This window comes from Macrosteles quadrilineatus, unplaced genomic scaffold (genome assembly GCF_028750875.1).
Source record: "Macrosteles quadrilineatus isolate MER2022 unplaced genomic scaffold, UCM_ALF_1.0 Scaffold_2__2_contigs__length_208266976, whole genome shotgun sequence".
Taxonomy (NCBI): Eukaryota; Metazoa; Arthropoda; class Insecta; order Hemiptera; family Cicadellidae; genus Macrosteles; species Macrosteles quadrilineatus.
In genome coordinates this window covers 167,044,201-167,070,443 of record NW_026542595.1, presented here as the reverse complement: position 1 = coordinate 167,070,443, position 26,243 = coordinate 167,044,201, and the positions used below count along the sequence as shown (strand labels likewise).

At 37.8% G+C, this 26,243-nt stretch overlaps 1 protein-coding gene across 2 annotated transcripts in view; it reads left to right on the top strand.

The window, feature by feature from the left end:
- Positions 1–1,425: 1,425 nt before the first annotated feature.
- The window catches only part of LOC128985391 (rab3 GTPase-activating protein non-catalytic subunit), a 48,824-nt gene continuing 24,006 nt past the window's right edge, over positions 1,426–26,243 (top strand). Inside the window, exons 1-20 of one of the 2 annotated variants that reach the window (XM_054404847.1) lie at positions 1,426–1,659; positions 3,010–3,183; positions 3,441–3,522; positions 4,767–4,899; positions 5,435–5,636; positions 6,313–6,456; positions 7,484–7,667; positions 8,339–8,422; positions 8,966–9,094; positions 10,088–10,276; positions 10,925–11,065; positions 11,597–11,820; positions 16,889–17,040; positions 20,645–20,849; positions 21,552–21,740; positions 22,107–22,238; positions 22,763–22,898; positions 24,096–24,190; positions 24,740–24,867; positions 25,235–25,338. In XM_054404847.1, coding sequence (XP_054260822.1) covers positions 1,557–1,659; positions 3,010–3,183; positions 3,441–3,522; positions 4,767–4,899; positions 5,435–5,636; positions 6,313–6,456; positions 7,484–7,667; positions 8,339–8,422; positions 8,966–9,094; positions 10,088–10,276; positions 10,925–11,065; positions 11,597–11,820; positions 16,889–17,040; positions 20,645–20,849; positions 21,552–21,740; positions 22,107–22,238; positions 22,763–22,898; positions 24,096–24,190; positions 24,740–24,867; positions 25,235–25,338 — 2,930 coding nt within the window. In that variant the 5' untranslated portion in view covers positions 1,426–1,556. Of the gene's footprint in view, positions 1,660–3,009; positions 3,184–3,440; positions 3,523–4,766; positions 4,900–5,434; positions 5,637–6,312; positions 6,457–7,483; positions 7,668–8,335; positions 8,423–8,965; positions 9,095–10,087; positions 10,277–10,924; positions 11,066–11,596; positions 11,821–16,888; positions 17,041–20,644; positions 20,850–21,551; positions 21,741–22,106; positions 22,239–22,762; positions 22,899–24,095; positions 24,191–24,739; positions 24,868–25,234; positions 25,339–26,243 lie in introns of both variants that reach the window. The other variant, XM_054404846.1, reaches the window with a different exon arrangement.

Here is a 26,243-nt window from a genome sequence, read left to right as displayed (position 1 = left end):
TAACTCGAGTTGAGGCAGATCGTTTAGCATTCATTAGAATTTATCAGTTAAAACTGAGAGCAGAAACAATGTAGATGAACCTTGACGACGCCAATAGAGATATTTAAAATTAGTTTCTAACAAGTTTTCAAACAACTCTAAGATGTAACTAAAGTTACTCGAATTTAAGCATAATGTTTTCCTCGGCGTTATGTTTCATACTATGCGGCTCATTGAGCCGCATGGGTTCTCTAGTTTAATTATATTTGTCTATGCTATAATTCACATTTTTCATTACGGTAGTAAACTAAAAATTGATGTGTTATGCACGGTATATTAAATTCATATTGACGATTTGGACTACTTTTTAGTGCCTTATTTTTACAATTAATTTATTATGATTACTTTGAAGGTTGCACTTTAGTTTACGCCCTACATTTACTAGTCTATTATACATTATACATTATCTACCACTGATTATAAAATGAAGCTGTTCTAAACTAAACCTAACCTTAACCAAACTGCAGTATGTGAGTAATGTAGGACGTAAACTAAAGTGCTGCCTCACTTATATTTTTCTCTAATTGTACAAAGCTGTATGTGTAGAAAGAAACAAAATGTTATTACTGTATGCCGAATTCTAGGGTTGAAATAAAAATAGATAATATCATCGAGTTAGGTAACCTATATTTTTTACTCTGTGCATAGCAAAATATGAATATTAAATTGACTGGTGTACGAATCCATAAAATTATCATTTTGTTATCAATTTAAGACAGTAACGTAGGCTGAATGCAAAATGAGAGTAGAATGGGGTGTTGGTTGGATCAGATGATCTGTAGGCTATAACTTTCTTACTATCTTAAGATCGGCTGTTTCTTTAGCAAGGTTCGATTCAACCATTTTAAAGACCGATGATCAGACACAACTGGGTTCAAATTCTAACCATAAAAAAACTGCGAGATTTTCTCAGGACCGAACTGTCATCGCTCGATTGTTAGGTGAGCATTATAACCACTCAGAAACCCAATCAGTGTATAACATACATATAAATAATTAAATGCTTTATTTTCCATTAGGCATGAAATGCAATAGGCATTGTCAAAACAAATAGAAATATACAATTTTCATAGAAATTAAAACTAAAATGCAAAAATCACACAGAAAACAAAACCAAAAGCAAACTATGCACCAGCACCATGCAAATAATAGGAAAAGGAGTCATAAAGTACTTTTTGACTCAACGATGCATAAAAATATTTTCTGGATTCATTATAGTACGATCTATTTTTTATACCATGAGTACATATTGCGTGTCTTGGGAATTTTCATTCCGTTGCCTTTGAATGTTAGGTTAAACAGCTGACTGGCACAAGAAAACAAAGACATATGTGAAAGTGAGTAAAACAAAAACAAGGTGTTTTAGTCTGCAGTGTTTACCATTTTTATGTCATAAACACAGTGTCTTTGTGAATTCAATATGGCAAGAATTTTAAGACAAATTCTTGATTTTCTATGAATTCAAAATTTATTTTCTGGTTTTTTAAATATACATCCCTCGTAATAAAACACCTAAAATGTCTTGTCAAATGAATTCGTTTGGAGCTATTGTTGATTTGGAAGGAGTTAAAAAATGTTTATATGTTGGTGGATTAACAACTGGAAATTTGTCTTTGTCAGGTAATGTAGGGCTAGAATATGAGTGAATTAGGCCTATCAAGGCACTTTGGATAGTTTAATTTGTTTAGCTGTTGATTTTAAAGCAGTCTTTTGTCTACCAACAAATGGTGTAATCTTAATATGTGCCTTCACTAAGTAACCCCTAACCAAAGAATGATGATATTGAGGAGACCACCACTTATTAATTAGCAGGCCTACCTGCTTTATCTCGATTTTATACCCCCATCTTCACCCCCTAATGACTTAGGCCTATGAAAATCTTATTGGAAAGTGTTAAGTTATACAGAAAGATTAACCAAACTACAGTAATCCATGAATTTTGGTATTGAAAATAACTTAACTTACTTACTTTCGGTTTTAGTCCAACAAACATTTTTTGCTGTCATATATTTAGACTCTTAATAACTATGACATACTAAGCCTACCAGTACTTCCAAGATCTCATGTATCATACCGGTACGGTATTTCTTAATTTATAAGAATTGGCCATTGATGAAGACCTGTTATGTGACGTTGCCGCTTCATTTCACAAACTGTACTGTCCGGTTTATTCTGTTATCAAATGGAGTAGGCTACATTAGACAATGTCAATGTCGCTATGTTCAAGAAGTGAAACCTTTTTAAACAAGCTGCAATCAAATTCTATGATTTTGCTACTTGCACAATTTTTGGTCTATGGAGCCCAACCTACGCTTAAAAAAAACAACTAAGTTTCCAATCACTTTATAAGATAGGTACTTAGCAACCAAGCTGAGCGTTCTGGCACTTTAGACTCATCCCATGCAACATGTAGGCTATGCATTCCTAAACAATTAAATGTAGTTTATGGATAAAGGCTGGCAAAATCAGCACTTACAGCACTTGGTATATTTTAAACACACAGGAAAAAACACATCTATTGTAGAAATAAATAAACATAGCTTCTAATGGTCTGAAATGTTGTTCTTTAAAAGAGAATTTAGATATATGAGTGGCTTCTTCTGCATTAGGCTCTTAAGCTACAAACACGGCACTGCTACAATTGTGAATGGGAGGTTGGGCTTAGAAGCTATATAGCAATTTATTGCCAAACTTCTTAGATTCTCTGGAAATAGCTTACAATGTATACAATGCATCCGTCTGCTGCTTGCCCGCCATGCAAATGTACAGTTGAAATTTTTGTGTGTGTGTAGTTTCTTCGTGTTCTGTGTAGGCCTACTTATCGTAATTAACTAGACGCAGTCTATTCACTCTGCTATACAAATATACAAATACAAATGAAATCATTGAAGGAATCATGACTAACTTATACATTAGAAATCTAGAATACAGCACGGACCTAAATTCATCCTAAAACAATTGGTTTTTCAGGTAACACTCAAGAAAGTAAAGAAGCAAAACATGAAGATGCATGGAACTGGTCCGTTGAAGACTCCGATAAGCCTGTTACTCATCCTAATTGGTTGGAAGAGTGTAAAATATCATTATCTCCCTCAGGAGAAATTATGGCCTTGACTCATCAACAAAACCTTGTAATTCTTATGGGTAAGTGTCGTTGAAAATTGTGGGCCATAAAAGTGATATTTCATTACTTTGCTAAGACAGATTTTGTGTGACACATAAAGCTGAATTTGAGTGTAAGGTGAGTGTAGATTCGAGTGGATGATTTGTGAACCGTTGTAACTGCAAATCAGCTGTTTTCTTACATAGATTTATTAAAAGTTTGATTGTAAAGGCAGACATTAGTGTCTCAACTGTATCTGACAATGTCCAGTAGTCCTAAACAAGTTTTTGTTTTACAGCTAAATGGGACAGCAGTGAAGAATCAACTTCAAAAACAAAATACCATATGTTATGGCACGGGGATCCTTGTCAAGAGCACAAGTAAGTTTCTTTAAAAATCTTCTTGTGATTTAGTCGTAAGTAGGCTAGTGTGGTTTAAGTCTGACAAATATCATAATAAGTATTTGCCCAAACTAATTGTAGGCCTCATCATGAGCGTAATGGCTATTACCTGTAACATTAAGAGAACTATTGACTCTTTTTAACAATTGCTTTTTTTTGTAAAACAAAATCTCTGCTGTTTTGTTAGACTACCTACAGTTGTAGAACTCCAATTATCCCATCCGAATCAATTGGGACACTATCACATTCGTATTACTTACTTACTTACTCCTGTGGCCACACAAATCCCAAGTGATTTTTGGCCTCGCCAACAATGCCCCTCCACTGCTGCCTGCCCTCTGCTGCCTCCAAACTTGCTCCTAACCTCCTGAGGTCCTGCCTCACTTGGTCATTCCATCTTAATCTGGGACGTCCCAGCGGCCGTCGTCCTTCTTGTTGCCCCATCCATACCCTTTTAATCATACTGTTAACATCTCTTCTATATACGTGTCCCAGCCATCGTAATCTTCTGCTCTAGTTGCTATAATATCTGGGTCATTATAAAGTTCTCTTAATTCTTGGTTCTTCCTTATCCGCCATTCACCATTGTCATTAATAGGTCCAAACACTCTAGACGTAAGATTTTATTTACTACATCACATTCGTATTATGTACAAAAGATAGGCCGAGTCAAGCCGAGCTTTTACTATTGCGATCGGTTTGCGGCTTTGGCTGCGCTTGCGGGGTACAATTGTGATTTTCCATGGCCGCGGCTGATGAAGATGATGTCTACAAGACTGAGGAAAGTATTTAAGATTTTTTTCTCAATCGTGGAAAAAGATTATAAAGATTATTAGAGTTTCCATGTCCAAGGAGATATTCAAGATTTGGCTGCGATTGCGGAAAACATTGACGAGTTTCCATGACCGTGGGATACGATGATCATAGCTACAGGATCATGGAAGATATTTTGCATTTTTCCACAAATTATTAAAAAAAAAACTTTGATTGGGCCTATAAGTTTCTGTGACGGTGGGAGACGATGAAAAAAACAACCACAAAAGAGAGTTTTTCTGTGATCATAGCTTCTGCCTTCTTTAACTACAATTCTTCTTCAACTGCTTGGGTTTTAGCTATTTTTTCATTAATTTTTTATGTAAGAAATTTGAATAATCAGTGATTTGGATAATTAGAGTTTAAATAATTGGTGTTCTACTGTACATTATTTTGTTTTTTGCCCTCAGTGAGGTGATTACAAGTGTGTGTGTACTGCCCTTGGCGCCTCCTCAATCACAGAAGTCCCTGTCTCATGCTGCTCCGGACTGGACTTGTGTGGCTCTTGGTTTCTCTAGCGGAGCACTCAGATTCTACACTGAGGTTAGTAAATGTTGAGTGAGTTGTTGAGAATTAAAGATTTGCTAAACCTGTACCGGTACTTACTTGATATAAAAAAGTATACCTATTCATTCATTGTAAAATATATAAATGTTACGACATTGTATTTTGTATTTGTAGTAGACTTATATTACAGTAAGCAGTAAGTTTGGCTATATTAAATTAGATTTTACGACTCTGTCACAACTATGTCGAGCTATTATCAGTGGTAAGACGATTCTAGAATCAATTATTAGTTGTATTGTGGTGCTGAAGTTATCACCTTGTATAATTTTGTGACTAATTTAGTGCAAGATAGATTACACTCATTAGAGCCAAATAGAACTAATTAATGTGCTGGAGTGATATATAAATAGGCATCCTTTTTACCCTCTTTAAAAACCCAGTGTGTCCCGAAAATAAGTTAAAAAAATCAACTTGAAAACAAAAAGGACGCCAAATACTCTTAATTATTGTCGACTTTTCAACTTATTTAATAACCACTTTGTACAAACCAAAAGACAATATTTTTTTATAGAAAGGAGATATGCTATTGTCAGAGGTGCTGGATGAAGGGCCCGTAGTCAGTATCAAATGCCAAACCATGTCACCGGCACGGAACAGCGGCATGGCAGAACTGACAGAAGAGCTGCATGTCATATACTCGACTGTCGTCTGCTCCATCTATGGCTTTGTGCTCAGCAACACCCTGCGAGCCTGTCGCAATCAGCTAGCCAGAGGTTTGTTTTGAATATGTTGTAGTTGATAGTTTAAAGGTATCTGTCATAAACGCTACTAATTGTGCACACCTTTTTATCTTGTTATCAAACAGTAAACCTTCACCAAATTATCTTGGGAAGTGAGTTGATCTAGTGGTGAAGCTCAGTTCTTGACTAGATCCTAGCGTCCTAGGTTTTGAAAACAATAAAAACCTCCTTCATAAGGCCTGGACAGGTCTTGTTATGTAGGTAACTTATGTATATAACTACAAATTCTGATGTGGCCAGCAAACATAATGCATGATTGTTAACCTATAAGTTCAGAATCGAACTATCAAAGAATCTTTTCAGAGAGTAAAAACTATTTTTCATTAGTGGGGCAAGTCTCTCTCTCAATGTGTTTGATGACAAATTGCACATTTCAACAATTCGTTTAGCACTTGACATGCCAACACCCCATAACTGTCCTTAAATTTTGAGTTTTTGACCGAATTGTTTCTACAACCTCTATTATGGTTCCACTACACTCTATTGTTGTATTTTGGTGGTGTAGATTGTTGCTAGTAAGATCAAAATGAGCGAAATGATATGGAATGTATTGGCTTTAGATAGTTCGGGTGCCAATACAGTACCTTAGTTATTAAAACTCTCAGTCGTCGGAAATGTTGTTCTGTCTAAGATTCATTGTTGTCTATAGTACAGGCCAACTGCGTTGATGGGATCGTAGCTCCGCCTCTGTCTCTACACAAGTGGAGTCTGCCGGACCAAGATAGTCTAACGGACGCAGCCGTCGGGCTGCCTCAGTGTCCTTCCGCCTTCTCTCATTTGCACATCGCCTCAGGTAGATAGTTTGAAAAATGTACACTGTTTTTCAGAGTTTTTTTAACTAACTAAATATTAAAAACTACAGTACCTTACTACAACTTTACAGGACTTTACTACAAGTTTGGTATGCTTGGTACAGGGCTCCAGGCCAGAATAGGTTTGATTTTGTTTCAGATAGGAAGAGCAGACTTAGTTGTCCAGTGGATGAGATTTCAATAGGTGACACATAAATAAACACACACACAATTTAAATTTTTGTGGACACATATCACATTGTCAATCACGGTGCGGCATTGCCACACACCAACGCCGCGGCCTTTGTTAGAGGGGGCTAAGGTATAATTCTCACAAAAACCTTTGTTCTAAACTCTCTCCTTATTTCCTTCTTTCTTCTACATTAAAATTCCAACAATTCAAAGTCCAAAGATCTGAATCGCCAATTAACTGAGTCTCTAACTAAAAGAGTTTTAAAAACTTCAGTATTTACAATTGTTATTAATTAAAGAAGGCAGAAGCTGTGATCATGGCAAATACTAAACATCTACCCCGGTCCTGTGGTCATCATCATCGTCTCCTGCAGTCATAAAAACATCATCGTTGTCTACCTTGATTGCGGCTCAATCTTGATTAACTCCCACGCTCAATCAGACATCATCATTGTCTCCCTTGGTCACGGAAATTTCTTGAACATTTTCTGCAGTCTTTTAGAATCATCATTATCTCCTCCAGTCAAAGAAAATCATCATTGTCCTCCTCAATCATGGCAAAAGCGTGAATTTTTTATCGTAAAATCTTTGAAGACAAGTTCTGCAATCACAATAATAAAAGCTTGGCTTGACTCGGCCTATTTACTATAAAATACCCTATAATTTGGTAAAATCCAACTATCAGAATTTCTAATTTCCCAATGTGGTCGTTCTGTATTGATTTGGTTAGTTGGAGCTATACTGTGGTTTAATAACCCATCCATTGATCCAATAACCTATTTCGCCTCTGTGCCATCACAGTTCTAAAGGATCGAGTTACATGTTGTTTTTCCGCAGTGTGTGGAGGCTACAGTGCCTGGTACAGACCCTCCCCACCTCAGAGCTCCCTGGTGGTTGCTGTGGGCAAAAAGCCATTTGTCGGGTTCCACTACATCGTAGAAGGAACGTCTGCTCCAGTCCTCACCGATGTTGTGAAAGCTGTTGGCACTAAACTCAAGTCTGCCTTCAACCAGGCTGTTCCGTAAGTTGAAGTGGTTAACCTAGACTACCTAAACTACTTCAGCATTTAACATACTAGTGGTTAGCTAAGTGGTTGTGTAACTCAAATTTACGAACATTAGGCTTAATGGTGTAGGTTGTAAGTATTTTGGAATACAAGGCTAACTTGGAAAGCGTCTGTGAAGACTAAAGAAACACAATAAACTCATTAAACTCTACACAGATGAAGGTTTGAATCAGGAAGAAATATCTTTTGTCCCTTGATTGAAAAAAAAGTTGTTAAGAATCGTGAAATATTGAAAGTAATTTTGACTACTTTTTTTTTTAGTCTATTTGTATTGCCTGGGCCTCTTCCTCTTTGCTCTGATTAACTCTAGTCTATTTCATTCACAAGAAATAAAAGTGTAGTGTGCAATAAGAATAGTTCTAAATGTTTATCTACGATCTTACAATCTAAAAAGTGTTCGGGACTGGATCCTGCTGATGGTCTTGATTTAAGGCCTGACTGCCTAAGCCTGACTAAAATCAGCTGGCCTGAGTCAGTATTATAAATGCTAGTAGAAAATATAATTAAAATATGCAAGAGAATCAAATTGAAAGTTTTCCAGAAATATACACCCAGCTTCCCCTTGGCATTTTAGCGAATCAATTAAATATAAAACAGTTTTTAATAGCAAAATGTGATTCTAGAAGTTGGTTCTTGGGCGGTCGTAAACCAAATCCTGCTCCAGATAAGGAGAAGGTTGTGATTGAGCCAGCCGAACCAATGGTTTGCAGGTAATCCTTTTTGATTATTTTCGTTCAAATGAATGTTGTTAAAGAACAGTTAAGATAAATAAATAAACAAAGTACCATCATATTGTTATTGACCTTATTTATCCATCACTCTGCAACACATTTCCCCTCTCCCTAAAAATTTCTTCTTGACCCTTCCTCATTTTCCGAAGCAAAACAAGATTGATAAACTAGAGCTTTTGTCAAAAAGACTCTTGGCAGGTCCAAGTGGTGAAATTTTTTTTATGAAGTGGTTGGCGGCCTCTTTTAACCTTGCATTTGCCCGTCCACATAGACTACAGATCTGTGTGTGGAACGTATGCAGCAAAGCAAGGGGTGAGCCGGTACAGTACAAAAGTGAACTGTACTGATAAAATGTTTGTGGCAGTGACCAGGATCCGTACCCACGACTGCCTTGGTCCCGAAGTCCATGACGCTACCAACTGAGCCACCGACTCACGATATACGATTTCTTAGAATAATTATAGCTAATATTCTAATGAAAAGTGTTGTTTGTAGAATACTAAGACTGGTTTTTTTTGTCAGGTTTGGACTGTGTGACTTGTGGAGACAAGGGTGCTCAGTGGTCATGTCTCCTCAGCGGAACCTGAGCGTTGTCTGTGACTCTCTGGGCAGAGTTACTCTGGTGGACAACTCGTCAGGGATAGCACTGAGGTAACACACTTATCAAGCAAAATCTACATTTTACGGAAATCTTGTGTAACTTCCAAGTAAAAAATATAACTCATGCATGCAAACACAAATAGCCATATTCAAAAACTACAAGTGGTACGTATGTACAGGTTTCACAAAGGTTTTGTATGAGAAAAAAAGGGTTCATAGAGATAATTTACAGATATCATTGTTTAGTTAGACTGGATAATACATCAGTTACATTTGCTATTATCGGGGTAAATTATAGAAATAAAGACTAGTTAGTTAGAGGGAAAAAAAATTGGCTTGCCACCCAAGCCCAATATTATTTTCCAAACAAACTACAAACACGAGATAAAATGTGTGCACCCATCTTTAATTTATGAAAATCTTATTTGACGTTGCATCGCTATCATAGAATAAATTGTATGGACCCAAAAAAATCGTATTACCTGTTAGGTATTTAAGCTAAATTTTTACATTGTGTATGTTTGTTTGTGGTGTGAGATCTTCAATGCTGAGAAAATTCTTTGTGCCAAAGAAACTTATCTTTATTTACAACGTGGATTACATGTAATGATGGATTTCAGACCAGTATAATCCCAAACCTTACATAACCTATACAGTATACAGGCCACTTAATTGTAGATATTTAAGATTTTAATTAACATATTTGATTTTTAGAATTAGGAAATAGTATCAAATCACATACCTTAGAAAAAGTACAGAATATAGAACTCACAGGAAACACAAAATATTTTGTAACCTGGGATGAGTGTAGACAAGATAGTTCAACAAAAACAAATGTTACCCTACTCTTTTTGTCTACACTACTTGACAAAGTCCCACAGGGGATTTTTTTATGAAATTTTTTTTTTCTTTGTGTTGAGCTGTCTGTAATTCTTCTGAGGGAATCTAGTTGCTATCCTTATGTTCTGTTAATCAAAATCCTGGCCTAAAGCCCTCTGTTAGAACGTTTGAACATACTTTGTAAATGTTGCCCCGATGCCGTAGGATGTGGAAGGGGTACAGAGACGCCCAGTGTGGTTGGCTGGTGGCAGAGGAAGAACAGCCGCAAGCACATAGCCGCAAACGGCAGGCCTTGTTCCTCGTTATCTACTCACCCAAGAAGGGTGTAGTAGAGGTGTGGGCCATGCAGCAAGGCCCCAGGGTGGCTACTTTCACTACCTCCAAACACGGCCGGTACGTTGTGGCAGACATTGCATCCTCATTTGTGTGGGGGAACTTAAAATCAAATCAAATAAATCCTTATTCAACACAAACACATACAAACCAAGTGTATATAAATGAGTAATTTTATAGATTACTTGAGTCTAATACTAAACTTAATATTTATAAAGATATTTGCTGCAATTCCTTATATAGAATATTATGTCAAGTCATATATTTCAAACAAAATAAGAAAATAAGCCATCTTTTATTTGCTGTTCATAAATTCTTCTAAACTGTAAAATTTATGTTCAATTAGACATCTCCTAAGTTTTTTAAACAATTAAAGTTTTCTTCATTTTTTAATATTGAAAGGAAGGTTCCTCCACCAATCTCTGCACCCTAAGATATATATAGAATATGAGAGTTTAATTCTTTAAAAATATTATCACCATGTGTGGTACAATCGAGTTATTGTTAGGCCTAAAAGTTTGGTTTTTGTGTTATAATTAAGATGAACATTGCTGTTCTTAATTTTAAAGAGTTGTTCCTTTTATTGTTGCTAATTGTAATACAATATATCCATTATGTTATTAGATACCTTGATGTTTTTATACTGTTACAATTACTTGTGGATATTGTCATATTATGTTCATTCCCACCTGAAATGTATGGGTTTAGGTTGTTCTACATCAGCTACGGATTGCTTGGTGTTTCAAGTCTAAACAGCAGGAACGCTAATCGAAGCTCTACTCCGATTTTATTTATTGATGAATTTGGAGTTTTGGCCGATATTACTGCTCCTTTCCATTGTGCATTAAGGTATGTTTGCTTAAGTAGTTTATGAAAGATTGTTGGCATAAACATTACTGTTTCAACTTAACTAGAAACTTATTCAATTGCAATAGTCTAAAATAAAACTTAAATGTTATTGAATTTAAGAGACCCTTTATCTTTAACCAAACTAATTCACAAGTATAACAAAAAGCAGCAATTTTTAAATTACACTGGCAACATTTTTGAAGTTTGTTTTACAAGATTGTAAACATAAAAATCTAAAGGTGTCTTAGGACTTCTGAATTCTGTAACTCTTGAGGTGGAAAAATTCCTTTAAAGGATAAATGGCTATGCTTCTGAAAATGAAAAGTGTGGGAAAGTAACACCATAGAATTAACTTGTTTGCCTACAGAATCAGCGGAATCATCCGCTTCCAATAGACATAATCAATAACCATTTGTAGATATATTCGTCACCACTTCAGTGCAAAAAATAAATTGAATTCTCTTCTCCCCTTGGGATGGGTTTTTAGAGTTTAAAAGTTGTCCTCTACTGTTGATTATCTCTTAACCACAGTGACAAGAACAGCAAGCGTGCCAAGGACATCCACCTAGTGCGTAAGCTGCGTCAGGTGCTGAAGGACGACGCAGACGCAGACACCGTGACAGCGTTGTGTAGAGACTTGCAGACACACACCGTGAGAGCTCAGACACTGGACCTGCTGGCCTCTAGTAGGAAGGTGTCTGCCAACACACTGCTGGAGGTCGTAGAGGGCTTCCTGCATTGGTTCGAGTCTCAAGGTAAATAATTAGGTTTGCCATCAAAAAGCTATGTGATACGTATTAATACAGTAGTCTCGATTGTATGATACAAACGGACTGGGGCAAGGCCGAAAGAAGGGAGTAAAATAATAACCATCGTAAACGTGTTACGAGTTACAAAATGTCTTTGTTGTAAATCCTAAATCATACTTTATGTTTTGTATTTAATTGAAACGATTATATTACATTTTGAGTCCATTATTTGTAATATTATTTTCAAAACTGATATAGTAAATTCTAGGGTAACTGAGATGCTTATCTACTCAACCACAGGTTTCGGTATGTACTATAAGATGTGAGAGGCAGAGAAATATGTACATATGAGGTGTTGATAAACTATGTACACTCATTAAAACAATAAGAAATCAAGTCAAGGGTAGTTTCCAAAAACCTGGTTCTTGACTTCAAGTACACTCAGGTTTGGCAAAATAAGTTGTCTGACTCGCTACATTGTGCAGTCATCTCATGGAATTAGCATGAGATTTTACAGTACTTGACTGTCCACTTGAAGGGTCAGGTATCACAGAAGGTAGGATAATCAAAGTTAAATAAAGACTATATAATCAAGACTATATATCAAAGTCCCCTAGGGCTCGTACGATAAACTAGTCCAGAATCGTCATAACGCAGTGAAGTGTTATGGGTGGTGTAAAAAATGGTGGCATATCGCCTGTGCTAGCATTTCAAAAACCAATTTCGATCATTTTAAGTGTATTTTTCAAATGAAAGGAATAAATTGGTACTGCCAATCGTGTTCAGAACGAGTTGCGATCATACTGGCGAACGACTCCGTGAACAACTCGGGATTCGGAACTGATGAGTCGTCTAAGAACTGCCCACAGAACGCTTGGGATCTGACTCAAATCATTAAGGAGCTGAACGAGATAAGGAAAAGTAACTTGTCTATGTCTGAAGGGCTCACTAGACTAGAAAGTGAGAGCGAAATTATTAGATCTAAATTAAATCAAGTTTTGAGTGATACTTGCCAACCTACCAAGACTCTTGCGACAGAACCATCTCTCCAGAACAACTCCCGTTCAACCAGTTCCAAGCAGACGAATCAAGATCGGGAAGATGGTTCCTCTACCATAAATGTTATGATGACGCCGGTTGATAACCCCAAGAAAGCAGATTTTGACCGTGAACCATTACCCTGTGTTTGGAATATTGAGAAGACGTCTGTGAATGGAAATAACGTAATATCCAGTGACTCTTTCCCCGAAGTGAGTGCTTCTAACTCCATCAGAAACCCATGGAGGACAGTTAGGCACAAGAAGAGAACTACCGTGCAAAATAGGTCTAATCCTAACCTAGAAAATGGAAGGCCAGAACTAACGAATCAAGAAACTGTTAGGCCTACTAAACCTAAAGGAAATGGCAGGCCCACCCGGAAAGTATTAACTGGCACTGGTAAGTTGACAAACAGTAATGACAGTTCTAACCTGAAGGCAGTGAAAAGGACTAAATTTATTTTTGTTTCGAGACTTCAACCTTCGGTCGAAAAGGCCGATGTCGTAAACCATCTTACATCATTCAAAAGTGGCGATTATGTTGTTGAAAAGCTGAATACAAAGTATCCAACCTATAACTCCTTCAAAGTTGGTGTTCCAGAATCGCTATGGGATAGCATTTTTTGTGAGGACTTTTGGCCGGAAAACACTTTCATCAGTGAATTCAAACTTCCAAGGCGCAATTTAAACTCTCAACGCACGGCCGAGACTGGGGCAAACATAGCCTAAACCCAGTAAATGATAACCTTAATGTCTTGTTTCTTAATGTGCAGGGGTTACATTCCAAGGAAAACATCTTAGGCCTACATGCTGTGAGTAATCAGTATGACTTTCTCTGCCTTAGCGAGCATTGGTTGAACCCAAACGAGGCAGGTTATGTTATCGTTGAGAGTTATGAGCTTTCATCGATATTTTGTCGTAAAACCCATATAAGAGGTGGCGTCGCAATATTCGCCAATAATAGCAAGCCTACTAGGCCTACCTTCCAAGTGTTGGACATTGAATGTTTTTGTCATGAAATAAGCTTTGAATGTGTGGGAATAGTTTTAGATAATCCTAAAATCATAATTGTTTGTATATATCACTCTCCTGCAGGGGATGAACTTATATTTCTGAATAATCTGGAGCTACTACTGATCCACCTGAGTAAATTGAAGATGAATATTGTTATTGGTGGCGATGTAAACTCAAGATTTGATGTTACCCGAGATCAGCCTAGTGTTAGAAGATTACTTAACCTACTCAGGCAATTTGATTGTGTTTACTTAAATGACAAGCCTACTCGCAAAAAAGCTTGTCTGGACAATATTTTTACAAATGTCCCGATCAACTCCTGCTCCACACACATCGTTCACCCTGACATAGCTGATCACGAAGGCCTGGAGTTGAGGCTAATAACGGCATCAGAAGCTGCTAAACCATATATTGAGGAAATTATGCACCGCAGTCTTTCCCCAAGGTGCTTAAACAACTTTAAAGCTGAACTGGGGAATGTGAACTGGCCTAACATCCTGAACAGTAACCGTGCGGCCGATCAGTCAGCTGAAGAGACTTTCAATTTATTTTTTAACAAGCTGATTGATATTTTCAACTTAACTTGTCCTGTTAGTTACCTAACCGCAAAGAAGATTTCCGGACGTAAGGACAATAGGCCTAAAAGTGGAGTGGCCTGGTATAGTGATGACCTCAAGAAACTTAAGGAAACAGTTATGGCTTACCGTACTGTCTACATGAACCTTAGAACTGATGCCTCGTACAGTGCCTACAAAGAACTAAGAAACCTCTATAAAAACGTTGCGAACAGAGCAAAATTAGCCGCAAACGCTGACTCCATTGAGCGATCAGCAAACAAATGCCAAGCAGCGTGGACGATAGTAAGGCGAGTTTCTGGAGAGAAGAAGGAGGTCAGCAACAACCATTCTGCCGAGGACTTCAATAGATTCTTCATCGACTCCGTAAACGATGTTCGAGCCAGCATTCCTGTGAGTCCCCTGCCTGCGGATCACTTCCTGCAGCAAGTGAAGAGGCCCAGCACCCAACTTGAGTGGAATGAAGTGTCATGTGATGATGTGCTCAGTGCAGTGTCAAAAATGAAATCCTCAAAAAGCAAAGATGTGTATGGTCTCACAAGCAATATTGTTAAACACATTATCTTTGAAATAGTAATGCCCCTTGTCTTTTGTATCAACCTATGTCTGAAAGAAGGTGTTTTCCCAACCTCCCAAAAAATTTCTCGAGTCATCCCAATTTTCAAAAAAGGGGAAAAATCACAGATTAAAAATTATCGTCCTATTTCTCTGGTCCCTATAATTGGCAAGATCATTGAAGCTGTCATCAAACCTCAGGTATGTTCTTTTTTTGACACAAACAAAATTTTTTCAAATTTTCAATTTGGTTTTCGTAAAAGTTTGTCTACCGTGGATGCCCTGGACCACCTTGTTTCTAAGATTTTGAGAGCTTTTGAGGAGTCGAGCTTTGCTCAGATCACAGCTTGTGATCTGAGTAAAGCATTTGACTGTATTGATCACAACATACTCATCACTAAGCTGGAGTACTATGGCATCCGCGGTATACAGCTTAAGTTTTTTGATTCATACCTGAGAGAGAGAACTCAATTCGTTGATGCAGGAGGCAAGATGTCAAGCTGCTTGAAAGTTAGCTCAGGTGTGCCACAAGGCTCGATTATAGGCCCCCTTCTTTTTATCACAGTCATCAATGACCTACCAGCCAATATTAAAAGATCCTCTACCATCATGTTTGCGGACGACACCAATTTTTTGAGTGTTCATCCCAACTTTTATGATCTTATGTCAGTAACTGAGCTCACAACTGATTCAGCTTATATGTGGTTTAATGCTAATAGCCTTTGTCTTAATAAGAATAAAACTCAAAATCTATTGTGTAGTCTTAAAAACATTCCAGTAGAGTCACAAGATGTAAACAATGAAAATGTAATTACAGTTTTAGGAATAAAAATTGATAAATGTTTAAGCTGGTCTCCTCAGATAGATTTGGTTTGTGCAAGATTGTCCAGAGTAATCTGTTTGCTTAGAAATCTTATGGGTGTTGTACCTGAAACCTACATAAGGGTAGCCTACTTTGCATTTTTCCAATCCATAATTAGCTACGGCTTGATTCTTTGGGGAAACAGTAGTCACATAAGTGAAGTGTTAATACTCCAAAAGAAGGTAGTTAGAATAATAAACAAAGCTCCAATTGAAGAGCATTGCAAGCCATTGTTCATAAGAAGTAGAATATTGACTGTGATTAATCTGTACATATTTATGTGTTTACTTAGGGTTAAGAAAAATACTAGTTCCCATGTTTATAGGTTTAATATCCATTCACACAACACACGTAATCAGTTCCTATTAGACGTGCCTTATTGTAGGTTAAGTAAATGTAAAAATAGTTACCATGTTATTTCATTAAGATTATTTAATAAGCTTAGCATCAATGCCAAAGAATTGGACCTTAAGTCATTTAAAAAAAGAGCTCAGGATTGGTTACTTTTAAATCCTTTTTATGACTTAGAAGAATATTTTAAGGTTGACGAAGTTAACTTTTAATGTCCTCACATTTCCACATTGTTTTTTATTTGTAAGCATATGTATTAGTATAGCCTATTTTGACTTGTTTTTAGGCTTGTTTTGTTTTGCCTAAAAATAGGCTGTTTATGTACCGTAATAGCTGAATTTTCTTGACTTTTGTCTATTGCATTTGTTGTAAATGTTGAAGGACAATAAAACGTTTCTGATTTCTGATTTCTGATTTCTGATTTCTGATTAAAAATGTTGTGTTTAGTTTCTCTTTTGTGTTATATGGCCTACCAGCAGATCTGCAAGGTAGGCTAGATGCTATCCTTCATATTCTACAATTCAACATGTATTATGTCATTTAAAGATGTGAAGAGTAAAGTAAATAAATTAAATGTAAACTAGTTAGTTCAGACGATCCAGAGGCCATTCCACCATTAAATGTAAAGTAGACTTCCTCTCACAAGTTTTGAAGTTTACTTAGTGTTATCTTTGTTACAGATGAAGTAAGGCCAGATGCTAGTGGCAAGGTTCTGATGCAGAGATGTGTTAAACTACAGAAGCTGTTGATATTCTACATGTTCTGTGCGGGACTGCAACAGAAACCACCTGATTACGACACAGTGGTGGCCGACTCTAGTAACGATTTTGATGTGAGCTTTCAGCTATCATACGCCCATTCTAAGTATCCAAGCCAATTTCTAAGTATAAATTTTTCAGGAAGGATTTAAAAATCCAAAGACTCAATTAGCCAATTGGCTAGATTTAAGAATCGAATATCAAATTTAGTCAAATCTGCCAAATGGCCAAAATACCATAAGACCATTGTCAATGTTCTTGATAGATTCTATATGATATTTAATTGAATACAGCTCTTGCATTTACAATTTTAGAAATTGGGATCTCACATTTTAAAGGATTTTGATTCAAATTCTGTATTCAAAATCTAAAATTCGTGAATTTTACAACCATTAATTTAAAACTCCACTTAGCAGAGCCCCCCTACTTTGTTAGTTTAGGCATTTACAGATGGTACTGAGATAAAAATAAAAATAAATAAATAAATTCTATCTTCTGAAACAGCTCATAGGTATTTCCATCAACACAAGAACTCTTTTTAATAAGTAGGCTATTTTAAAATTAGTAATATAGAAATTGATTAATTTACTAAATATATAAATTTAAATTCCAAGAATAAGAATGGAAAATAATAGAAATCTGTTAAATTATACATACTTTAAAAAAAGAAACAAATATGTACCTATATACATAGGCCTATTATGTAAAATAAATAAGAAAATAAATAACTTCTCCCTATTTACTATTGCCCCGTTTGATAAAACAAACAACCTATGACTGGAAAAATGGTTTTTCTTTCTTAGGCCTACCGGGCTATGATAACAGCCCGCCACCACCGGGCTACAGACATTAGCTCGGGCTATAATGACAACCCGGGCACTGTACCTGAGCCCGGTTTGCCCGGGCTATGATGACAGCCTGTCACCACCGGGCTAAAGACATTGGCCCGGGCGATTTGGCAAGCCCGGGCTTACCGGGCTATGATGACAGCCCGGGCACTGTACCTGAGCCCGGTTTGCAAGGGCTATGATGACAGCCCGTCACCACCGGGCTAAAGACATTGGCCCGGGCGATTTGGCAAACCCGGGCTTACCGCCACCACCGGGCCACAGACATTAGCCCGGGCGATTTGGCAAACCTGGGCTTCCCGGGCAATGATGACAGCCCGGGCACTGAACCTGTACCCAGTTTGCCCGGGCTATGATGACAGCCGATCACTACCGGGTTAAAGTAGGCCTAATAATACAGTACGTTAGAGACATTGGCCTGGGCGATTTGGCACATCCGGGCTATGATGCCCCAAAAATTACATTTTATGAAACAATAGTTCATAAAGACTAAAATGCCAGTAGGATGAACCGTTTGTTCGGTTGGCACTTAATTTTAAACTTATACTAAATTAAACCTTCTTTATATACTTTAAAAAAAGAAACAAATATATATATACGTATTATGTAAAATAAATAAGAAAACAAAAAACCTGTCCCTTACTATTGCAATAATATTGCCCCGTTTGATACAACAAAGAACCTATCGACATTAGCCCAGGCGATTTGGCACACCCGGGCTTACCGGGCTATTATGACAGCCCGGGCACTGTACCTGAGCCCGGTTTGCCTGGGCTATGATGACAGCCCGTCACCACCGGGCTAAAGACATTGGCCCGGTCGATTTGGCACACCCGGGCTTACCGGGCTATGATGACAGGCCGGGCACTGTACCTGAGCCCGGTTTGCCTGGGCTATGATGACAGCCCGTCACCACCGAACTCTAGACATTGGCACGCCCGGGCTATGATAACAGCCCGCCACCACCGGGCCACAGACATTAGCCCGGGCGATTTGGCAAACCTGGGCTTCCCGGGCAATGATGACAGCCCAGGCACTGAACCTGTGCCCGGTTTGCCCGGGCTATGATGACAGCCCATCACTACCGGGTTAAAGTAGGCCTAATAATACAGTACGTTAGAGACATTGGCCTGGGCGATTTGGCACATCCGGGCTATGATGCCCCAAAAATTACATTTTATGAAACAATAGTTCATAAAGACTAAAATGCCAGTAGGATGAACCGTTTGTTCGGTTGGCACTTAATTTTAAACTTACACTTAATTAAACCTTCTTTATATACTTTAAAAAAAGAAACAAATATATATATACGTATTATGTAAAATAAATAAGAAAACAAATAACCTGTCCCTATTTACTATTGCAATAATATTGCCCCGTTTGATACAACAAAGAACCTATCGACATTAGCCCGGGCGATTTGGCAAACCTGGGCTTACCGGGCTATGATGACAACCCGGGCACTGTACCTGAACCCGGTTTGCCCGGGCTATGATGACAGCCCGTCACCACCGGGCTAAGGACAGTGGCCCGGGCGATTTGGCACACCAGGGCTTACCGGGCTATGATGACAGGCCGGGCACTGTACCTGAGCCCGGTTTGCCTGGGCTATGATGACATCCCGTCACCACCAAACTCTAGATATGGCCTGGGTGATTTGGCACATCCTGGCTATGATGCCCCAAAAATTACATTTTATGAAACAATAGTTCATAAAGACTAAAATGCCGGTAGGATGAACCGTTTTCGGTTGGCACTTAATTTTAAACTTACACTAAATTAAACCTTCTTTATATACTTTAAAGAAAGAAACAAATATATATATATATATATATACGTATTATGTAAAATAAATAAGAAAATAAATAACCTATCCTTATTAACTATTGCTATAATATTGCCCCGTTTGATACAACAAACAACCTATCGACATTAGCCCGGGCGATTTGGCAAACCCGGGCCTACCGGGCTATAATGACAACCCGGGCACTGTACCTGAGCCCGGTTTGCCCGGGCTATGATGACAGCCCGTCACCACCGGGCTAAAGACATTGGCCCGGGCGATTTGGCAAACCCGGGCTTACTGGGCTATGATGACAGCCCTGGCACTGTACCTGAGCCCGGTTTGCCCGGGCTTGATGACAGCCCGTCACCACCGGGCTAAAGACATTGGCCCATGCGATTTGGCACACCCCGGCTTACTGGGCTATAATGACAACCCGGGCACTGTACCTGAGCCCGGTTTGCCTGGGCTTGATGACAGCCCGTCACCACCGGGCTAAAGACATTGGCTTATGCGATTTGGCACACCCGGACTTACCGGGCTATGATGACAGCCCTGGCACTGTACCTGAACCCGGTTTGCCCGGGCTATGATGACAGCTCGGGCACTGAACCTGTGCCCGGTTTGCCAGGGCTATGATGACAGCCCGTCACTACCGGGTTAAAGTAACAATACAGCACGTTAGAGACATTGGCCTGGGCGATTTGGCACATCCGGGCTATGATGCCCCAAAAATTACATTTTATAAAACAATAGTTCATAAAGACTAAAATGCCGGTAGGATGAACCGTTTGTTCGGTTGGCACTTAATTTTAAACTTATACTAAATTAAACCTTCTTTATTCATGTTTTAGCAACAGTCAAGAATAGAACTAATTAAATGTCATCAAACATGTTCATAAAACCTAAAACATAAGCTGTTGAACTAAAATAACATTATCCATCACACTTATGCTACCACAGAAGTATATGAGTTATCAATCAAAAGTTTACTATGGATTAGAAAAGTATCTTAAATTTCTAATTCAACCTTTAGTAATTTTTCAGAACCTGTGTGAGTTCCTACGCATGAGCAAACAAGAAACCCAGCGAATACTGAAGTTCCCGGAATCGCAGGACAGGGTTCGGGTTAAGTTCCAGGAAGGCCTGGAAGGATTGTCTGGATATCTGGCTGGGTTCAAAACAGACTCAACGGCTGAGGAGACAATTCAACTGGTGGAACCGACTGGCAGTCAGAGCCTTGTCCATATTAGTGAGTTACAATTTGGAGAAGATGTCATAGAAGCTCATTCAGAACGCAACTTAACTGTGCTGGAAATTTTTGTCATGGGATTCAAGGGCCTTTGGCCTTTCCCCAGAAAATTTTTGAAATGAAAGTAGTTAAAGACGAGTTTTAATGCTATTTGGAAGTTAACATTATGACTAGAATTTTTGTGCTCTAGGCTATGTTCTTTAAAAATGATTAAAGCAATATTGTACAACAATTTTGGAAATTGAGTGTCTTTAAAACTGTGGCGCTCGCCTTTTGGCCCCTTCACTCATTACTCCTTTGCCCTTAACATAACAAATCTGGCAATAAATTTTGATTGGCTTGTGATTATTTTTTCCAAAAACATCTGATTGGACCTTACAACTGGCGGAACCGGGACGGATTAATGACAGCTCTCATTTTTACACAAATTACCAGAGATATGATGCCGTAGCTGGATACGCACTGAGTGTAGGAATGCTCTGATCTTCGCAGCAATAGCCATGCCCCGAGTGGCATTCATGGGTAATGGCTGTTGCTTTCTGGGTGGCCCTCGTACATTGCTTCAAGATCATAATTCTGTTTAAACAGTGGACCATTAACTCTTTATTATGGTGATGTTCCCTATAAACCTGGGTGTTATTACTTAGAATGGCTAAGGTTATCAAGGTTTGGACTTGTTTTTGATTGGCCTGGTATGTGTAGGTGAGGTAGTGTGTGGCAGTCTGGAAGGTAATGTGACCGAGTGGGCGAGTGCTGCTACAGACAGTAGCATTGCTCCCTCTGCTCTAATGAGACTAGCGGTAGTTGCTTGGCTACATAGGCGCACTCACCCCTCGGTGGCTGACACTCTCACATTCGGACAGCTTGTGTCTGCCATATGCAATATTGCAGGTAAACACTGTTTAGTAACTCACTTCCAAATAAAATAAAATTATGATAAGTTGTTTAACATTTTATACTTTTTGATAGTAAAACACAATAAAGTAGTAAGGTAATTTGATTTGGTGTTAACACTAAAATATCTAGATGTTAATGTACTCTTCAAACCATCTAAGTGGTACGGACAATTTCTCAAATACATTTGACACTTCAAACAAACCTTAATGTTATCAAGGGTGACTCCTAAATTAAGTCTGTGTAATAATTACCATCAACCGTTTGAAATCCAAACCTTAGCAAAATATCTTGGCATTTAAAGTAAATCATTGCATGCTGGCATAAAGTATTGCAATTTAAAGTTGCTGTTGTTTCCCTCAGGGGAAAAGGTAGAGGAGCCAGAATGGTGGGAGGAGGTGAGATGTCTGCTGAGAGAGAGTGTACAATCTCACCTGGCTATATTGGCTGCAGCTGTGTGTAAGGCTGTGGCTGTCACGTTTGAGGAGACTGCAGGTAACATCACCTAAACAATAATATGTAGAGTGTTTGTCATGCTCATAACTTTGTTATTTTATTTTTATTATTCTAATGTTTTTTATTTTAGTTTTCTCGGGTTTCATTGTCAGTGGTATTTTTATGCTTTTTGATTGGGAAATTTTTATTACTCTAATTTTCCTAGATAAAGAAATAGACTCAGTAGGTCTACTTTCTAGTCACCCTCCTAAACTATCTTTATTTTTTTTTTTGCTTGTGTCTACGCCAGTGGTATTTTTAATAGATGTCTAAGTTAGTTTTAACGCTTTTAAGACAAATCAGTCCAAACCGATCAAAGTTTTGTAGATGTGCCGGGAATTGAACTCGTCCCTTCTGCACCGAAGTCCGAGATGCTAACCACTAGGCCAGCCCCCTGTCTTCAACAACCCCTCTTTTAATCTCTCCATTCCTAACGCTATTCTATGTTGTATCACTGTTAACGTCCCCAAGAAGTATATGACATTTACTGTAATTTAATAGTTTTTTTTGTACATTTTCTACAGTGATGACGACCAGCGCTGGTACAGACGACAGTGAGTCCAAGTCTAATGACTGGGAGAAGGTGACCCAGGAGAGTTGTACTTGGAGTCAGCTGATCAGCCAGCTGGAAGATGTCGCTCTCATCGGCTCAGTGCTCAGGTATCCTAATCAAAATCCGGTGACATACTCATTTTATATTTTTAAATGCGCTTTTAAAAAAATTACCTTTTTATTATGTCAACTCCCCATCTCACTGGAACTTCTAGTCTATGCGGTAACCTAATGACAGTGGAGTACCATTGCAGTATAAGCCAATGGGCAACCAGTGGGGACTTCATATATTTATAAATTTATATATTTATTAATTTAATATATTTATATATTTTATATTTTTTTGCAGATTTATATATTTTTTAATACTAGAACTTATTATATTGATTTATTACATCCAAGTATTTATTTGCTGTATTAATTTATGTATTTTATGACGATTGTTAAAACATTGTGAAATGTCTACAACAATAAATTTGATTTGATTTGATTTGATTTGATTTGATTCAGTGAGGAGATTATGCAGTCGGCAAGTCTTGGGACAAATAATATCAGCCTAATGCGATACCACTTGGCGGCTGTTTTCGGTTAAACCTATGAAATAGGGATATTTTTTTACTGACAGTTTTCCTGTACGCCTGTAATAAAAAACCTTGGGTTAGTTGTTTTTTTATGCAGAGAAATGACTGTTGCCAGGGCCTGATTTGTGCTGCACCACACAGGGATGTGAACATTAATGAACTCTTGGTAAATTAATGAACTGTTAAGGAAAATGCCAAAACAAATGTTGATGCTGATTTTATTTTACTACCCATCTAAAATTCTAGAAACAAATCACTGATCGCAACCAAATCATTTGATTGAAAAACTAGATAAATTTAGGCAGATTTATTTAAAGATTGATAAAATTGTGCTTTATTCTGATTTAGTTTGTTAAAACTTAGTTCCTTTTCTTGCTTGGTTCAAATAAAATCAATCCTTAGTTTCAACAGTTTGTACATATCATAGAAATTTAAAAAAGATGTTTCCCTGGTAGGTACTCATTTTTCCTCCTCATAATATTTTTAAAGTTTCTTTTTGAAAACCATTAGCTGTATTTTTTAGAATATAAAGGTAACTTATTCACACTACTTTTGGACGTTGATTTTGATGTCTTTTAAATGAGACACAAACAATAGGTAATTAAAGATTAACGTTCTAATGGTTTTAATTTCATTGAACATTCCAGCAAAAAGTTTGTATGAAATGTATAACCATATACTGTGGTTAATTTCTCACTTTTTTATACAATACTCTTGTTTTTAGCCAAAAACCAAATTGCTCAAAAGTTCCAGCGTTACATTGCCTGCACTATGAACCCCCGGAGCTGTCTTTGCAAAACTTATGCTCTAAAGGTCGAGGTAAATACTTTATTTATACTTCAAAAAGTTCACAAATGTGTAGTTTAGCTTTAGAGTTCTTTGATTTTATACTAGTTTACATGTATTACATTTTCTATTACTGAGTCAGAAATAATACATATTTTTATGAATTTTTTTGAATGCATGATATGTATCCATGGATGTATATGTATTTGCTAGAAACTGGAACAACATCTAATAATTAGCTTAAATTTTGAAGCCACTTGAATGCAAACAAATTTTTGACCTCACTAACAGCTCTTGCTTTTGTTTTGGTCTTTCATCCCTTTACATTGAAAATACTTGTGTAATTCACCAACTGATCACTCCATTGACGTCTAAAACGGAGCATGGTCCTCTGTCTAGCAGAGGACTATTATTTTTTAACCATTCTGATGGTTTTATTTATTTTGTTAGAGGTTGTGAGGACAAACTTGTAACATGACTTGCTATATTTCATTCTTAAATTTGCCTTTTTCACAAAAGATAATTGCAGATCTATTATGATTGATGTAATCACTATTTTCAAGTTTGACTGTTTGTTTGCAGGATGTGTGTCTGAGCTAGTTGCCAGATGGATTGCAAGTTCAGGGCTTGATCCAGCCTTGCTATTGGAAGGTTCCCGAGAGTCTTCCCAGAGTCCCGACTCTTCCAGGAGCGATCGTCTGGGATCCGGGGTATGTAAATAACACATTGATCTCACATAGCAAATGTTTACTCTCTCAACATCCTTCAAAAGTTTAGAGTTTTCTTGTTGTTTCCATCCATGTCATGCTTCCAAAGCCTACTCCGTTCCTTCTAAAAACTCTTATTTGAAGAAGTGGGAAGAATGCAAACAGAGTCAATTGTGGTGTAGCGAAGGAGAGGAAAAACTAATCGAAGATGGATATATGAAATGAAGAGGGAAGTGGAGAAGAAAGGAGGGAGATGGCCGAGGAACTGTGGATAGGAGAAGATGGAGAGGCCTAGTCAGCATATAAAACATGGGAATAACGAGAGTGATGTAGGATATTATTTTTGCATGTAACATTTTGTCCTGCGCAGGTGGGGGTGGTAGAGGGCCAGCTACTGTCTGCAGACGAGGGAAAAGAAGCACAACCTACCAGCCCGGAGGAGAGCTTCCTACTGGCTCGTCTAGCCGAGCTTAGGTAACTTAACCTGACTCCAAATAAGATGATTTCAGGGTAATTATCGATATTCAATCTTTTGCAGATGAATTTTACATGAAATGTAAGGGTTTGTTTAAAGTTTCAAATCTTTGAGGTTGGGTCAAGAAAATTGTACTAATGTCAAATACATAATTTTAAAGAAAGTTAATAAAAGAAATGTCTTATAACACTTCAAATGAATCTATTGTAGCGTATGCAGCTGTTTCGTTCCCTTCAGTTCAGAACGTAAAACCTTAGACTAACCAACACAAGTAGACTTCTCACCCCATTGTAAATTTTGAAGCACGTTTTTCGTGTCTAGTTCATGTACGTGACACATGGGCACTAGTGTCGACGAAACTTTGTTTCTATTATTTTAGGGTTAATTTCTTGATTTGTGCTTTACTGTTTGGTTATATAACTAGGGGACAACTTATTGTTTATGATTAGATCGTATTATTTGGTTAAACAAGGTTTTAAATGGCTGTAATAACGGGAATTTTAACAAAATTTTAAGAATGATATATGGACCAATACAAGAAAATGGAGAATGGAGAAAAAGGCATAATAGGGAGATAAGGAATATGTACAATGATTATGATGTAGTAGCACACGTGAAAGCAAGGAGAATAAGGTGGGCAGGACACGCACTACGGAGAGAACGAGGTTCACTACTAAAAGAAGCAAGTATAGGAAAGCCAGAAGGGAAACGACCATTAGGAAGGCCCAAGAAGAGATGGTGGGATAGTGTTTCCAAGGACGTCAGAGAAGTGGGGGCAGAAGTGGAAGAGGCAGAAGATCGAGAGAGATGGAAAGCAGTTGTTGGTGCGGCCAAATCCCGCCTTGGGCATAAATGGCCATGGGAGTGAGTGAGTGTAATAACGGGAAACAAATTGTAAACAAAA